Genomic DNA, 16,750 nt, shown 5'->3' with positions numbered 1-16,750 from the left:
GGAAAACAGGCAGAGGCAAGGATCTATGTGCAGGTACTAAATGGGAAAACTAGAACAAACAATAAGGCAAAAACCAAAGGGACCAAAGAACAGAATGACTGGCAAACAGACAACCATTACATTCAACAACTCACAAGGAACTAAAGAAAAACTAGGGCTATATAAACACACAGGGGGCTAACAAGCTTAACAAGATAAGACCCACCTGGGGAGACTAATCAAGGGGAACCAATGAACAAACGGACTACAAACTGACTACAAACACCACGGGAGACAGGAAGTGACATACAAGTCCAGGGCAAGGCACAGAGAGCATTAAACAAAACCAAGAAAGAGTTGATTTGTGAGGAGAGCAATCACGTTTATTTTCTAAAACCAAAATAAAACTGAACACCTCAAAATTACAAAACAAAAAACAATATCTTTCAAAAAGGTCTCTTCAGTATAATGGATAAATAAAATAATGTTAAGTAAAATTAAAGATACGAAAAGATACTCAAGTACAGTAACTAATTACATTTACTCCAATACTTTACACCTCTGACTTAGACCCATGGCCCCTATGGGTCATGTGACTAAAATCCTTATTAAAGTATGTTTTAGAATATTAAGCAGTTTAGTGATCTCATTTTGAAATTGTTTAAACTCTAAAATATGGTGTAATCTAAGTCTTAGAGTTGCCTGTTACAAATTTAGCGAGCAGTATATGGTAGATATCAGTGTGCAGTCCAGTTAAAGTGAATGCAGTATGGCTCATTACCTGTGTTTGTCTGCTTTGCTCTTGCAGTTGTACAAGGAAAAAGGATTGTCGTAATGGAGAAGGAATGAACGCCTGGTTGTGGAGTCCAAAACAAACATGTGTTACCATTGAGTCCTTTGACCCCTCCAACATCAGCTGCAAGAAAACAGAACGTACACGGGTACTAAAGCATAACATGTACACAAAAACACGCACTGTGATACAGTCTGGAGTTATTTCAAACCCTAACCTCTTAAGGATTGACTCAGGATTGATATTTACTGGCTGTAACAGATCCAGTCTGTGAGTCTAATCCTTTTTTCATGAGATGACATGATGAAGTTACTAAACAAGGCATCTGAAACTATCATTTCATACCACATAAACACACAGAGCACTTTTCATGCATTTCTAATATGTCTCAGAAGAAACTCAAGTGGTCATGGTTGATTGAAGAGGCTTCCTGTATACCATAATTAAATTCCTGGATCAGTGGTAATGAATAAAGGCAGTACACTTCTAACTTGTTTACTATTTGCTGAAAACAATATTATTTCAAATTTCATATTGCGTATTTCAGGGGAAATACAGTTGTGCAAAGCCTAGAAATGTCAGGGAATTTTAACATTGTGTTTTTCACAACAAAAAGCATTCATTCATTCATTTATATATGTTTGTATTTATTTAGTTATTTCCTAAATCCTTATTTTCTGGTTTAAACTTGCAGGTGATGATTGACGTCCCCTCCCTCCCCAGTGTCAGCAGTCCTGATATACTTCACTGTGAGTTTGATGGCTACAAAATTCACGCAACTATGGAAGGCACACAGGTCATCTGTGATCTCCCGACCTCTGAGAACATACCACCCACACCTGAGACACAAGGTGAGGGCATCCTGTTTGCCTTTAACTTAATAATCACCTACTGTGAAGCTGTCCTCTCGCTGCCTCCTTTATTCACGAAACAAACAGATGTTGTTTGTCTTGCAGAATGCCTAAAAATTATGTCAGGCTTGAAAAGTTTTTAATTTCTTCATGTTAGTAATTTGCTAGTTTTGTGATTTTTAATTTGGAGGCTGATCACATGAAAACATTACACTAAAGCTAAATCTATTAGCAGATTCTGAAGTTTAACTTATTGATTCTAGAGTCAGATAAAACTTTTATCAGGTCCTCTTTTCCTTGGCAATCAAACCCACAACCTTGGCGTATCTAGCACCTATTGAGTTCTAGAAATTCAGAATTGTTCATATTATATTTTCCTGCCTAAAAGCTGATATGATTCCCATTTCACATGAATCTAGAGTTACAGAAGTTTGATCAAGTTGCTAGCACCCTTTTGAGACTTGAAGTTCAGAACTGGCTATATGAAATGCTCTTGCCTAAAAACTGATATGATTTCTATTTCCCATGATTCTAGAGTTACAAAAGCTTTAATCAGGTTGTGCTTTCCTTGGGAATCGAACCCATGACCTTAACGTATGTACCTCTTGAGCTCTAGAAATTCAAAATTGTCTATATTAAATACTCTTGCCTAAAAGCTGATATAATTCCTGTTTCCCATGATTCTAGAGTTACAAAAGCCTTTATCAGGTTGTGCTTTCCTTGGGAATCGAACTCATAACCTTGGCGTATCTAGCACCTCTTGAGCTCTAGAAATTGAAAATTGGTTGTATGAAATGCTCTTGCCAAAAGCTGATATGATTCCTATTTCCCATGATTCTAGAGTTCCAAAAGCTTTTATCAGGTCGTGCTTTCTTTGGGAATTGAACCCATGACCTTGGTGTATCTAGCACCAGAATTTTAGAACTGGCTATTTGAATTACTACTACCTAAAATATGCTCATATGATTCTCATATGCATGTGTGTAGATTTTGTGTCAGTGCAAGTGAAGATCACGGTAAATGACGGCGTTGAAGTGGCATCTAGTGCGTTTGAGTTTTACAACTGTGCAGCAGTGGTGAAGAGATCGGAGAATACACCGTGAGTATCAGGCATTTTTTTGTTTAAGAAAAATGTGTCTTCCATATAGCATTTCTTTAGATTAGTCTTTTGACTGGCTGGTTGTGTGTCCTGCAGATGCATTGCATGTGTGACCAGTAAGTGGGGCTGCCAGTGGAACAGTCAGGATCACACATGCAGTGATAGAGATGACACTGTCAAGGTTGATCATATCATACAACATATGGAGGTGAGTCATGTTAGGAACAGTGCATGCATATATAAATCAATTTGCCTGTTTGTGCTTTAATATATGGTGAGCAATCGTCTTTTGGTGACAAAACAGGACTAATAACAGTTTTATTTGATTTTTTTACTTGCAGGATGACAGGTGTCCTCAGTTTGAGATCCCGGAACCTCTGCTTATTCCTGTTGGAATTAAAACCTCCATCCAATTTCAGGGCAAAAATTTGGAGAAATATACGGTAAAATACATGCATTACTTATTATTGTACATAGTGTGGTTGTTATGTTTAGTATATTAGTGTATAACATGTATGCAGGGAATATCCTGAGGTTTTCTTGAAGATTATGTATTTATTTAATTATTTTATTTTATTTTATTTTTTTAGATATGTAAAGATATATAATCAGTTTTATTGCAGACATTATTGCATTATGCTTACTAAATACTGTGCATACATTTATGTGAGATATTGATTTAATCAAATTATTTTACACTCTTTAAAAATAGGGCTTGTTGTACTGTTAAGGAATTTCCATATTTTTTTTATATCACTTCATACATTACTAGCAATAACTACATAATTGATCACAGAACCGTAACCATTGAGCAATCAGAATCAAATATTCCAGAGAGCAATAAAGATGCAATAAAGAAATATATTTACCCAATATCTCCGTGATGCTATTTGTCAGCATGGTTTTATTGTAAAGTGCCTTTTTAAGAGTCTGCATAAACGGCAATACTCTTTCTTCATGTCTCTCAGGGCAAAACCTTTCAGATTGGCACCGAGCTCATGAAACAGGTGGGCGAGGTGACTGTGGAGGCTGATGGGTCAAAGTACAGTTTTGAGGGATATGAGGTCAGTACGCTTCACTCGTATTCCTCCTTCTATTATGTCTCCCTCACTTTCTACTTCTTCTCTGTTCACACATAGATTTGTTTCTGGAGTTTGAGCAGCAGCCAATATGGCATTCACAGCTATTGAGCTGCACGTGTGTGTAGGGCTCAGTCCTATGTGGGCATTAACAAACACATAGTGATCGGGTTCACAAAGACATCATGTTGGCAGGGGAGAATTTGCTGTGGTGCACAGTTGTTCCAGATGCAGTGATGTGCTTGCCTGTATCTGTGTCTTAAACGTAGGTCAGTACGCTTCACTCGTATTCCTCCTTCTATTATGTCTCCCTCACTTTCTACTTCTTCTCTGTTCACACATAGATTTGTTTCTGGAGTTTGAGCAGCAGCCAATATGGCATTCACAGCTATTGAGCTGCACGTGTGTGTAGGGCTCAGTCCTATGCGGGCATTAACAAACACATAGTGATCGGGTTCACAAAGACATCATGTTGGCAGGGGAGAATTGCTGTGCTGTGGTGCACAGTTGTTCCAGATGCAGTGATGTGCTTGCCTGTATCTGTGTCTTAAACGACACCTTTCTACTGTTTTTATGCCAGTTTGAATATGACAAAGAGCCAGAGGTGAATGTGACGTTCTACATAAAGGATAAAGTCACGGACAGGAAGATTGACAGCACCCTCAGAGGTACATTTCAATTAATTTTCATCATCGTAGCTCAGAGAAGCTGCAGTAAACATGTGGATTGTCAAGATATGGCAAGGTTGTGTATGAACATCTGATAAACCTCTTATAAAATAAGCAGATTAACATGTTATATATCATTGGCATCTTGGAGACTGATCTTTCTAATCTTGTTTTTGTATCCAGCTAGGAAAGTTTTAGACATGTTTAGCAGATGAGCACTTTGAAAATTGCATTTTTGAAAATAAAAACGTTTTCATTTGGGGGTGAACTATCCCTTCAACTACATAAAAGCACATTTATGTCATCCAGGTGTCCATTTTATGTGCATTTTTTTAACTGGAAGATGTAATTTTGTAAGTACTCATCTGCTAAACATGAACTATCCCTTTAAGCTATTCTGCAAGTTATTAACTAAATGTACAGCAGTTATCTACATAACATTAAAGCCATTATCTTTTAAAATATATAACTGCCAGTCTGCATATATTCTGAGTGGTGTTTATCTACCATAAAAACAATGAGCATCAAAAATCCTTATGCTAAATGTGACTAATAAATCACCACATACAACAATTTACAATATTACAACAGCCTAATTTGCATAACTCACAAGTTCCGAAAACATAGTGATCAACAGCAGTGTTTTATGAAATGTTTATTTCTCTACAAAACAAAAAAACTAGAACTTTTTCTTTGTAGTTTTGAAGCATATTTTTTTAAAAAAAACAATGAATTCAGTGTCCGTCTGAATTGCTTTGTTTTCCTCCCATTTTTCTACTCAGTGGTGCTCTACAACTGTTCAGTTAGACGTGAGGACTGCAGTTTGTGTAAGAACGCTGATCAGAAGTATAACTGCGTGTGGTGCGACACAACAAAATCCTGCATCTACAGAGCCCTGTGCAACCAGGAGCTGGCGCAGTGTCCTCCTCCAAAGATCACTGATGTGAGGACCATTCTTCTTGTCTTTCTTTTCTCAATTCTGTCACTCGACATTATTTTAAACGTTGCTAACACTAAATTTAGTCACGCTTCAAGCTAAGCTCAAAATGCATCCAATAATATCTCATTGGCGTGACATGTGACGTAATCGTCAGCGATTACTAATCTCGCTATTCCCGGTTCAAATGCAGTTCATAAATTTCTACTCTTCATCTTCTCTAGAAAACACCATTTCTTTTCATTCTCTTCTCCATTTTTCATGCCTAAATGATATATAGATGGCTGCGCTGGTAGTCACAAACTCAGTCTCTCACTCTAGTGTTTTGTTGAATCCATCTGCGACTCTTAATGATCGCGCCGCCTGTGCCTGATGGTGTTTTATTATTTGTCATCTGGCAAATGATTTTCTCCAAAGCAGCTGGATCACTCAAGGGCACAATGGTTATGGGTGATCTTTGTAACTCTATAGTTTATGGTTTTGAGTATTATAGGCTTCTTATAACTGTGCTGTTCTGCTTTCATTCCAGATTGTTCCCCGGTATGGGCCGATGAAGGGACAGATCTCTGTCACAATAAAAGGCTCTAACTTGGGCATCAAGCAGGAGGACATTAAGAGAATCACCGTGGCTGGAGTGCCTTGTACTCATCAGCTGGAGAGATACTCCGTCAGTACCAGGTACAGCATTATTGCCTTAATAGATGAATGCAGTATCACCGCATATACTGTACTGCTGTTGTATAGAGCATTTAAACACATGCTGTATGTTAGAATGAGCTGTTTAGCTTCTCATTCGTTCTACCCATGTTTTTTCAGTGTTGTGTGTGAGATCGGTCCTTTCCCCTCAGCACCCCTTGAATACCTGCCCAATAAGCGCAGCGAATCCGGGCCAGTGGAAGTGGAGGTGGAAGGAGGGAGAACAGGACAGTCGGATGTGTATTTCACTTACAGGGTAACTGCTTTCTCTATGATGAAACCTTTGTGGCTGTTTAGTATCCTGTTTGCCTTTTTCTGTGTACATTTATAAATTGTTAAACTCCCGAAACTAGTCAAGCTAGTGAACTAGCATTGTCATGATGTTAACCAGCAAAATGGATCTAGTGAGGATGGTTGATCATCTTGATTTTTTGGACATTTTCTTTTGTTTTTGAGCAGAATATTAGGTCTCAGTCAGAAATGAGTCACATTTTCAAAGTCAAATGGGTTTTTAATTCTGAATTTAGCAAACCAGCATTTAGAGCACAAGGATTGACCACTTTTATTTTACACAAGTTTGGCATTAATACAGTATTTTTGAATTTTTAAGTCTGTTATGTTCTCCAAGTTGCATTTATTTAATAAAATAATATTACAATTTAATATAATTGTTTATATTTTAATATTTTTTGTAAATGTAAATTATTTCTGTGATGACAAAGCTGAATTCATCAGCTCTTATTCCAGCCTTCAGTGTCACATGATCTTTTAGAAATCTTTAAAAATCTTACTAAGCCCAAGTTTTGAACTGTAGTGTGTGTGTAGGTTATTATTATATTTTTTCAGACATTAATTTTATGTTTTATTCCACTGACTGTGTGAACATAGCTTTATTAATATTTAATAAAGCTAGACTGATGTAGAAAAAGGAGCGATGATTGGAGCTGTGGGTGAGCAAATGTTAACAGAAGGGTTTTTTTTCTCTGTCTCAGGATCCTGTCCCGAAGGCTGTGTCCCCCTCTAAAGGCCCAGCCGCTGGAGGAACCGTCATCACTATCACGGGAGACAACCTAGACACTGCTAGCATAGATGACATCAGCATCACAGTGGACAGAGAGCCGTGTAAAGTGTGAGTAACAAGGAAAAATAAAGCAGATTTGATTTATCTTAGTCCAATTCTGATCATGTCTTTGTTTTTAAACATGCAGGTTGACATTTGGCAAGGAGATTACTTGCATGACAGGCCCACATAAAGGACAGAAGATTCCTTCCGATAGGTTGCCTGTTATTGTAAAGTATGGCAAGGACACATTCAAAGAAGTCAGCGGATTCGAATACTCAGCCAATCCCAAAGTTACAGATTACGCCCCACGGGCCAGCTTTGTTTGGTAAGTCTGTTTTTAAGCCTCGCTCACATATACAGCCTCACTATTGGGCCTTTCAGATTTTGAATGCCATGGCTTTGAAAATCTGATCACAATTAAGATGTCAACATGTATTTCAAGGTTCAGGAGTGAAAATATATGGCTTTGTACATAAGCGTTACATGTCTGTGTGCATGTTTGTGTGTTTTCAGCGGAGGTCGTAAGATCGTAGTGATGGGATCTGGATTTGATCAGGTGCAGAGAGCCACCATGCGAGTGCTGCCCTCTTCTGATGAGTTCAATCACAAGTCTAGCAACGTAGAGGTGCGTGTAATGTTTGATATGATCATTTTTGGGCCCATCTGTGGTAAAGTCAATGGTCCCTTACAATAAGCAAGGCTGAGATTTGAAGTGAAGACACTCATTTTGTTTCCTTAAAGTGATAGTTCACCTAAAAGTGAAAAATCAAAGTTTAAGTTTGTTTAGAATTTACTCACCTCTATGTCATACAAACCTGCTAGATGCTGTATTGTTTTTGTTAACTAAAATATTCTAAATAATTTTTGTTAACTGAAATAAGTCTAAAATAAAATGTAAATGTAAATATAAATATGAGATGAAAAACTTAAAGTGCCCCTATTATGCCATTTTTATGGTTCCTAATATTGTTTTGGGAGTCTCCTACAATAGGATTACATGCATTTAATATCACCTCATTTTCCAGCGATTCTCAAACGATTCGTTCAAAGTGGTTTAAAGATTCAGTTTCTCTAAACCCTCCTTTCCGTGAGCCTACTCTGCTCTGATTGGTCAGATGGCCTAGTCTGTTGTGATTGGTCTACGGCGTACAGCACGTTTCGGAAACGATACACCCATTTCAATAGTTCTGTATTTTGAATGCTCTATAGAAAATATAAACATCTATTATTTATCATACTTACAGGTTGTGATTCAGTGGAGCAGCTGGTCCAAATAAACAGGATACTGATCCATCTTTTGAGATTAGAGAAGCAGTCGTCAGTAGAATGACGTGTTTGTGGGCAGGGCCAAGTTGTTTGCGGCCGGCCAGCGTAGAACATAAGCGCGCATTATGCAAATCTGTTACTCAGTGACGTGTAGCCGTCACAGTAGTGGGATTCGAATTACTAATGGCTCGTTTAGGCTGTAGAGAGTCGAGTCTTTATTTTGGGAGACAATAACTTTATTTATCGTGCACTTTCTGCTTTACTACTTTACAGATCATTTACGTTCACATACAGCTACATTACACACGGCATGAAAGGCAATATTGAAAATGGCATAATAGGGGCACTTTAAAAACAAGTAAAAATTTGAAATGTTGGCACGACAACTAACTAAAATAAAATAAGTACTAAAATTCCTAAAACTGAAACTGACATAAAAATAAATTAAAGCTAAATAGAAATGTAAAAAAAATCTAAAATTACTAAAAATGTCAAAAGGACATGACATAAAATTACTAAAAATTAAGTGTAAAATGTAAATATAAAAACAAAAGATCATTTAAAATATTAATAACTATTATATTTTAATACTAAAATAACACTGACTTGATGTTATTTGTCCATGGAACTCAAAAAGCAAACACATATTTTCTAGTTCCTAGTGACCACAGGCTCCATAATGAATTTTAAAAAAGCACCATAAATGTAGCTAAAACAAATTGTGCTCAATATTCAGAGTCTTTTGAAGCCATACAATAACTTTGATAAGGTTAAAATGTAAGTTATTATTTATTGAAAGCTTTTTTACTCAGTGTTGCTTGTGCTTTCATTTTAAATCTTCAGGTTTCCTTATTTTTGTTCTGTCAGATATTATTGATTGGCTCTTAAGAAATGTCATTATTAAATTTTTATGTAATTTCTTTTTTTGATAAAATGTCGGCTGTCTCAACCCATTGCTCAGTTTCAAGCTGAGGAGTTTCCTCTCTCTCTTCTCTTCTGTCTGCATCTACCTAATATTTCCTTTCCTCCGTCTCCCTTCTCTTAATGTTAATAAGCAACATTCATCACGCAGCTGACATCCTGCTTTCTTATTTCTTTTTTTAGTGCTCAGACGTTTGTAAAATGTTTAATGCAGAGGAAAAACTGACTTATTTTCTTTCCTACAGTTCGTCCAAGAAGTTAGCTACAAGAATGAGAGCGTACTGGAGTTCCTCTCTCCCATTGTGAACAAGACATACATAAACCAGTCCTTAAGAACGATCATCCAGCTGGACAACTTGGTGGAGAACTTGACAGAGTTTGTTTACCATCAAGACCCCTCGTTCGTTCCTTTGACCGATAAAGCCATCACGGAAAACAGCATCATCAACGTGAATGCAAGTATTTTTGTTAACGACAGATTTTGGATGCCTCTTAGAAAAATATGGCTTTAAGGGACTTTGGTTTCAGTAACTGCTTCGTTGCTTTTCTGTGATGCAGGGTAAAGGTTTTTCCAAAGCCATGACTGCCAAAGAGGCCCAGGCGTTTGTGGGTGATGTGTTATGTCCAGTGACAATCCTGGAGGACGATAAGCTGTTCCTCGTGGCCCCCTCCAGCCCTCCTAAATCCACCTCCAGACGCCATCGCAGAGACACCAGCTCAGAGGCTATGGAGCTGATGGTTAGAAATTGAATTAATCACAGTTATTCTCACCAATTTTACCCTGTGCTCAATGTTTCTTGTCTTTTTCAGATCATATTCGGCAACGGAGAGTGGAATGTCGGCTCTGTTCGCTTTGAGAGGAAATACGAGGTTCCTCTTTACATCATCATTCCTGCTGTCCTCATTCCCATGGTCCTCTTCATTGCAGTGTCGATCTATTGCTACAGGTAACAAACCTCTGAGTGCACCAGACTGTAGTAATGTGAACTTAATAACTTGGATTTCAAAGCTGTGGTCTAGTGAGTAGCGCATCAGACATATTGCTCAATTTTTTTTTTCCAATATGTTCTCATTCCCTCCACTTCAATCTATCATTTCCTTTCCTTTCTCTCTAACATAAAAACACTGTTTTATTTTATTATAGAAGTCAACACATGACTAGTTGACTAGTCAGTAAATTAAATTAAAAAAATATTATCAAAACAAATCAAAATTCAGTCTTATTGTCAACAGCAAATAAACCTATTATCTAGATTTCCTCTCCTCTCTAAAAAAGGCATTGTATTTAATTCAATTAATAATCTATAAAAAGCAGTAAATTAGATTAAGCAGATCAAAATAATCAATCCATAAATTAAAATTCACAAATTTAGAACTATAAATAAACTTAAGATCTGAATGTCCCTTCTTCCTCTCTACTTTCTATAAAACTCATTAAATAATAAGCAGTAAATTAGATTTAACAAAATGAAAAATAATGTTTGTGATTGTATGTGTGCAGGAGGAAAAGCCAGCAGGCAGAGCGAGAGTATGAAAAAATAAAAAATCAGCTTGCGAATTTAGAGGAGAGCGTCCGTGATCGCTGTAAAAAAGAGTTCACAGGTGAGTTATTCCTGCTTCTTGATTAGTTTATCATCTTGTACAAAAATTGAATGAGATTTTCTGTCATGATGGGATGAACATAAACTATTGATTACAGGTCATTTCCTTGTATTCTTATTTGTTTGTTACTGGCCACTTCAGCAAATATTTGCTTTCTAGGTAATCTGTTAGAAGAACGAGGATGATGTATGTCTCCACTATGTCTGTACCTTTTGTTTCTGCACTGGTAGCTTGTGTGTGTAAAGCTTTTTTCTGATTCGGAGTTTTGTTATTCTGAAAGCTTTTGCTTATATATTACACTTCACTCTCTGTTTCTTAGATCTTATGATAGAGATGGAGGACCACACTAGTGATCTGAATGAAGCTCGAATCCCATTCCTGGACTACAAGAACTACACCAACCGCGTTTTCTTCCTGCCCTCCAAAGATGGAGCCAACGATGTCATGATCACTGGCAAGCTGGACATCCCAGAATCGCGCAGAGCCATTGTAGATCAGGCACTCAACCAATTCTCCAATCTCCTGAACAGCAAGACCTTCCTCATCAATGTGAGACCCTTAACGTCATTTTCCAGTCTCCAACTGGATGAGTTTGCTCTGCTGGCATGTCCGCATACTACTGGATTTTATGTACTGTATAAGCTGACTTATGTGCTCATGTCTTTGTGATGTAGTTCATTCGAACCCTGGAGGGCAGGCATGAGTTCAACGCCAGGAATAAGGTTTACTTTGCTTCCTTGTTGACGGTGGCACTCCATGGAAAGCTGGAGTACTACACAGACATCATGAGAACCCTCCTGCTGGAGCTGATGGAGGAATACATTCACAGCAAGAACCCTAAACTCATGCTCCGCAGGTCAGAACAAATTCACATAATTCACTATTATTGTTGCTCATACTTGGCTTTAAAGGGGACATCGGAAACCCATTTTCCACAAGTTGGTTCGATTCTTTAGGGTCTTCATGAAATGTCTGCAAAATACTTCCTCAATGCTCGTGTAAAACATCAACCTTTTTATCTTTTTAAAAAACAGCTCTATTCACAGCGACCCATTTCGGTGCATGTCTCTTTAAATGATAATGAGCTACTGCTTACTCCACCCCTCTCTTCTGTTTCTTTGTGTACTTAGTGGCGCATTACCATCAAAAACAAAACTAAACCACTGCGTCCTCAGTGCCTCTCATGTCAGGAGAAAGTGAATGTTCACTTTTACATCCAACAACAAAACACCTGCATTGCTTACGAGAGATTGTTGTCGCTACAGCTGCTTGAGCGCAAAGAAAATGGCAGACAGCATACAACTAGCTGAGGGTGTAAATATGCTAATAGCAGTTGTAGGCGGGGCCTAAACAAACAGTATGACGTCATATTTCTCAGGAAATCAACACGGCTTGATAATTGAGACTGTTTAGGTTTTTGGGGAATTAAAAAAAAGAGTGAATGGATGCAGTGTCCCCTTTAATATTTCCATGCAGTCATACTTTAAAAATTTCTCAGCAGTTGATAGAAAACTTAATAATTCTTGGACTTTGTACCAGAATATTATAGACTTGACCCTTTTGATTTATGCTAGTAAGCAACCACATTACAACCACACCAAACACCCTAGAAACAGCATGGCTATTGCTGAAACCATTCAGAATACTTTAGTAGATAGTTCCTGATTCGATTTAATTTTGATTCATAAGCTCTTAATTCATTTTGATTGCTGTTTTTATTTGATTTGATTTAGATTTATTTTGGTATTTTAGTTATAATGTCCATTTTGCTTACGCATACTTACATAGAGAGAAATGTTCTTTAATGCTCATGCTGTAAATTATACAGGGCAGTGTTTCAGACTGGCAGCATGCCTTTTAGAACCATTCATTAAACAAAACCGCTCATAAGAGTCAGTTGTTTGTGAATCGTACTACACTATCAGGTTGCGTTGTATGTTTTTGCATGCGGTTCTCGATGAGTCCATAGAAAGTTTTGTGGTTTAGTGCCGCCACTGAAATTAGACATTGAGAAAAGATTTTTTGGGGGATGTCAAGATAGTTCAAATGAAGACTGGATTGTATGTTTTTGCATCCTGTGATGGAGGAGTTCATAGAAAGTTTTGTGGTTTAGTGCCGCCACTGAAATTAGACATTGAGAAATTATGTATTTTGGGATTTCAAGCATCGATGTCAGGATCGTTCAAATTAATATTGTAATTTATCAGGACGCAAGACAATAGTTAGTTAAACCCATTTTTTAAGGTATTGCCTGTACTGACAAATTATATCATCGGCCTGTGTTTCCTGTTTAGGTCCGAGACTGTTGTAGAGAGGATGTTGTGTAACTGGATGTCCATATGTCTCTACCAGTTCCTAAAGGTGAGCAATTATGCTATGAATAGAATTGCAAAAATTATTTTCTAGCTGTAAAGTCTGACTAATGTTTTTTTCACAGGACTCAGCCGGGGAGCCACTCTATAAGCTCTTTAAGGCCATTAAACACCAGGTGGAAAAAGGTCCAGTTGATGCCGAGATGAAGAAAGCCAAGTACACTCTGAACGACACCGGACTTCTGGTAGATGATGTTGAGTACTCTGTTTTGGTGAGTCCTAGACATATTTTAGCATCCGGACTTGTTTTTGAAGTGTGTGGCATGTCTGTATAAAGATGGTTTCCTTGCAAAAATGGTCGGTAAGGGACCCGTTAAAGAGAAAGCTTGTTACAGAATGGGTCTCGCTGTAAGAGAGACTCAGGAAAGCGGAGACTGTGTTCGTGTGTCCATCATTGCTCTCCTAACACCAGTTCATTGGCTAGCAGTGAGTCTGTAATCTCATTCACGAGCGTAACACTGCTCCTCAGGGACTGAACAGCCATTATCCGCTGGAGGAAACCACTCTGCGGAAAACGATTCATGAGATCTCGGAAAACAAATAAACGCACTCTTATTTGTTAGCAGGTTTCCCATGCAGCCAAGATTTACGCCTAAGTAATTGACTTGGAATTGGTGATTCTCAGTCTAATTGTTTATTTGATGTGCTGATCTTTGTACAGTTGATGGTATCAGTAGACTAAAGCCTGTTTGAACTTTCTAGACATTACAGGTGTTGGTTCACGGCGAGGGTCCCGATGTGACCCCTGTCAAAGTCCTGAACTGCGACTCCATCTCCCAAGTGAAGGAGAAGATCATCGAGCAGGTGTACAGGAATCTGCCATACTCCCAGAGACCCACAGTGGACAGCGTCGCACTCGGTAAGACTTGGAACAAATTTTCCATACCACCCGGCACTTGTGATTCATTACGGCAGGAACATTTCCAAAAGCTTCTAACTTTATGAAAGTAACATGCATAAATAGCTCTCTTTATTAACAATGCACTGCATTTAAGAGTACTGGAAGAAGACTCGCTTCTGAACGGATAGCTGTTTGATTAATGGTGGGATCTTGTGCATGTCGGTCTGCACTCCTGCAGTTCTTAATGAGTTGTTCTTCTAAATGTGCTGAAGTGTTAAAGCCGATGTCTCGCATCATCCATCAGACAGATGAATCTGGTTAAAAGAAGGAGTGTAGGGAAAAACCAGCCAGGGATTTTCTTCATTTCAGGTTGTCAAGTGTAATACGTGCCAAGTTTGTTGGGGGGGTTCTCGGGACTGTGTTGTAAGACATACTTTCTGTCCATTCCACAGAGTGGCGCCCTGGCTCTACAGGGCAGATCCTGTCCGATCTGGATTTGACATCGCAGAAAGAGGGAAGGTGGAAACGAATTAACACACTGGCCCATTACAATGTGAGTGTTTGCATAATCACACATGAATACACACATAAACACTCAGTGTATTGATAAGTTATTGCATTTTATGTTTCTCACTGATTAATGTTGTCTTGAAGAGCAAATTTTACTGTGCTATTACTATCAGTTAATTAAAATTATATGATTTTGTTTAAAAGTTATAGTTAATGCATTTATTTTATTTCATCACAGGGATTTATTTCTTCGTTTGTTAGTTTATAGTGGCTGATGCTTCATTTTTTTTATAGTTTTATTTTATTAATTTGTACTCTGTCCATAATTTGACTAGTAGACTTGGATTTCAGAGTCAATTCATTATTTAGAAAGAAGAAATTCATATAAACAATGCAATATTAAGTATAATTTACACCATTTTGAGTTATATGCAAACCAATTCACCTTGGGTTTTCATCTAGTCTTTAATGTTACTGACAAGCCTGTCAGTTTTTATTAATATTTTACTTTATTTGTGCCCACAGTATTTAAAACATTTTATTTTATTCCATCACAGATTTTTATTTATTATTTTATTTTATTCAATTTTGTTTTATTCAATCTCTAGCTTTAGTGACTTTAGTTAAGTCCAACTTTAGTTTAGTTTAGTTTTGGGGGAGGTACATATATAAATGTTGTTTTTCTTTTTAATTAGAAAATTCTCTCTGCTTGTATGTAGATCATTTTGTGTGATGTCATATTATTTCTTGTTTAATTAGAATGAATATCTTCTGTGTTATCTTTTTTTGTTTGTGTGTATTAGGTGAGAGATGGTGCCACCCTGGTCTTGTCCCGAGTTCTGCACACCCAGCAGTCTTTCGACCAGAACCAAGACAACCATGAAGAAAGTTAGTGACTTACAGTTTTAAACTACTCATCCAATTGTATTTAATGACAGCAGTGCATTGCTTCTTATTGATCCTCCTTAATAGTCTAAACATATTGACAGTCCTTAATGATGGAACAACACAGAATGACTGAAATCTGCTGGCTCACTAAATGAAGAGTGAACTAGAACTGAACCTAAACTAATGGGCCGCTCAAGTACATCTAAAATAACTGTTCTCCAAACAGGAAGAGCAATCAGTCCTTCAAATGTGCTTGTTTTGTGATGAACAGGAAATGCTTTGCTGGAGGACGATAAAGTATTTCACCTGGTGAGACCGGCAGACGAGCTGGAGGAAGTGAAATCAAAGAGAGGAAGTATGAAAGACAAGGCCACGACGAAAGCCATCACTGAGATTTACCTGACCAGACTCCTCTCTATGAAGGTGGGTTAGACTGAACATTTGATTGTACATTTAAATGTTTGTCTTCATTCACATGTAGAATTAGAATGAATTCTGAATTAGAAAGTGATGTACTGTGATGTACTTGTGTTACAGGGCACGCTGCAGCAGTTTGTGGATGATTTCTTCCGCAGTGTGTTGTGTTCTGGGAATGTGGTTCCTCCTGCAGTCAAGTATTTCTTTGACTTCCTGGACGAACAAGCAGAGAAACATGACAATGTTGATGATGAGACCATCCACATATGGAAGACCAACAGGTATGAAACACTTAACGGTTCGGAAAAACATTTGTTCAAAGAGACAGTTCGCTAAAAAATGCAGTTTTTTATTTGTTTATTAAATGTTTTTTATTATACAATGAAATTCAGTGAAGTATGAAACAACATTGGACTCATATATTATATTATATTATATTATATTATATTATATTATATATTATATTATATATTAATTATATTATATTATGAAGTTAAATAGTAAATAAATATATTTAATAATTAATATTTAATTTTAATATAATATAATAAATTAATATATTTAATTATAATATACAATATATATTATTGTATATATTATTATATTAATAATAATAATAACTAGTTGTAAATTTACTGGGTATTTTATTATATTATATATTATATTATGAAGTTAAATAGCAAATAATTATATTTAATTAAAAAAATTATATTGTATATTATTATAATGATACGTTTATGCATGTAAATATATTAATAATAATAATAA

At 36.9% G+C, this 16,750-nt stretch overlaps 1 protein-coding gene across 1 annotated transcript in view; it reads left to right on the top strand.

Moving 5' to 3' along the window:
* Positions 1-16,750, top strand: part of LOC107587155 (plexin-B2-like) — a 136,107-nt gene that overhangs the window by 113,190 nt on the left and 6,167 nt on the right. The window contains exons 7-32 of the mRNA XM_016274820.1: positions 788-920; positions 1,467-1,623; positions 2,611-2,722; positions 2,819-2,930; positions 3,064-3,165; positions 3,691-3,786; positions 4,382-4,469; positions 5,252-5,412; positions 5,936-6,084; positions 6,223-6,358; positions 7,095-7,231; positions 7,311-7,490; positions 7,679-7,790; positions 9,598-9,807; positions 9,911-10,090; positions 10,163-10,299; positions 10,854-10,954; positions 11,274-11,503; positions 11,629-11,810; positions 13,249-13,315; positions 13,392-13,538; positions 14,029-14,185; positions 14,620-14,720; positions 15,481-15,565; positions 15,837-15,988; positions 16,103-16,263. Of these exons, the coding sequence (XP_016130306.1) occupies positions 788-920; positions 1,467-1,623; positions 2,611-2,722; positions 2,819-2,930; positions 3,064-3,165; positions 3,691-3,786; positions 4,382-4,469; positions 5,252-5,412; positions 5,936-6,084; positions 6,223-6,358; positions 7,095-7,231; positions 7,311-7,490; positions 7,679-7,790; positions 9,598-9,807; positions 9,911-10,090; positions 10,163-10,299; positions 10,854-10,954; positions 11,274-11,503; positions 11,629-11,810; positions 13,249-13,315; positions 13,392-13,538; positions 14,029-14,185; positions 14,620-14,720; positions 15,481-15,565; positions 15,837-15,988; positions 16,103-16,263 (3,585 nt within the window). The remainder of the gene's footprint in view (positions 1-787; positions 921-1,466; positions 1,624-2,610; positions 2,723-2,818; positions 2,931-3,063; positions 3,166-3,690; positions 3,787-4,381; positions 4,470-5,251; positions 5,413-5,935; positions 6,085-6,222; positions 6,359-7,094; positions 7,232-7,310; positions 7,491-7,678; positions 7,791-9,597; positions 9,808-9,910; positions 10,091-10,162; positions 10,300-10,853; positions 10,955-11,273; positions 11,504-11,628; positions 11,811-13,248; positions 13,316-13,391; positions 13,539-14,028; positions 14,186-14,619; positions 14,721-15,480; positions 15,566-15,836; positions 15,989-16,102; positions 16,264-16,750) is intronic.

The sequence above is a fragment of the Sinocyclocheilus grahami genome, unplaced genomic scaffold (assembly GCF_001515645.1).
Source record: "Sinocyclocheilus grahami isolate Dianchi unplaced genomic scaffold, SAMN03320097.WGS_v1.1 scaffold90.1, whole genome shotgun sequence".
Lineage (NCBI taxonomy): Eukaryota > Metazoa > Chordata > Actinopteri > Cypriniformes > Cyprinidae > Sinocyclocheilus > Sinocyclocheilus grahami.
Note: the sequence above shows the minus strand (reverse complement) of the source record. Positions and strands in the feature narration are given on the sequence as shown.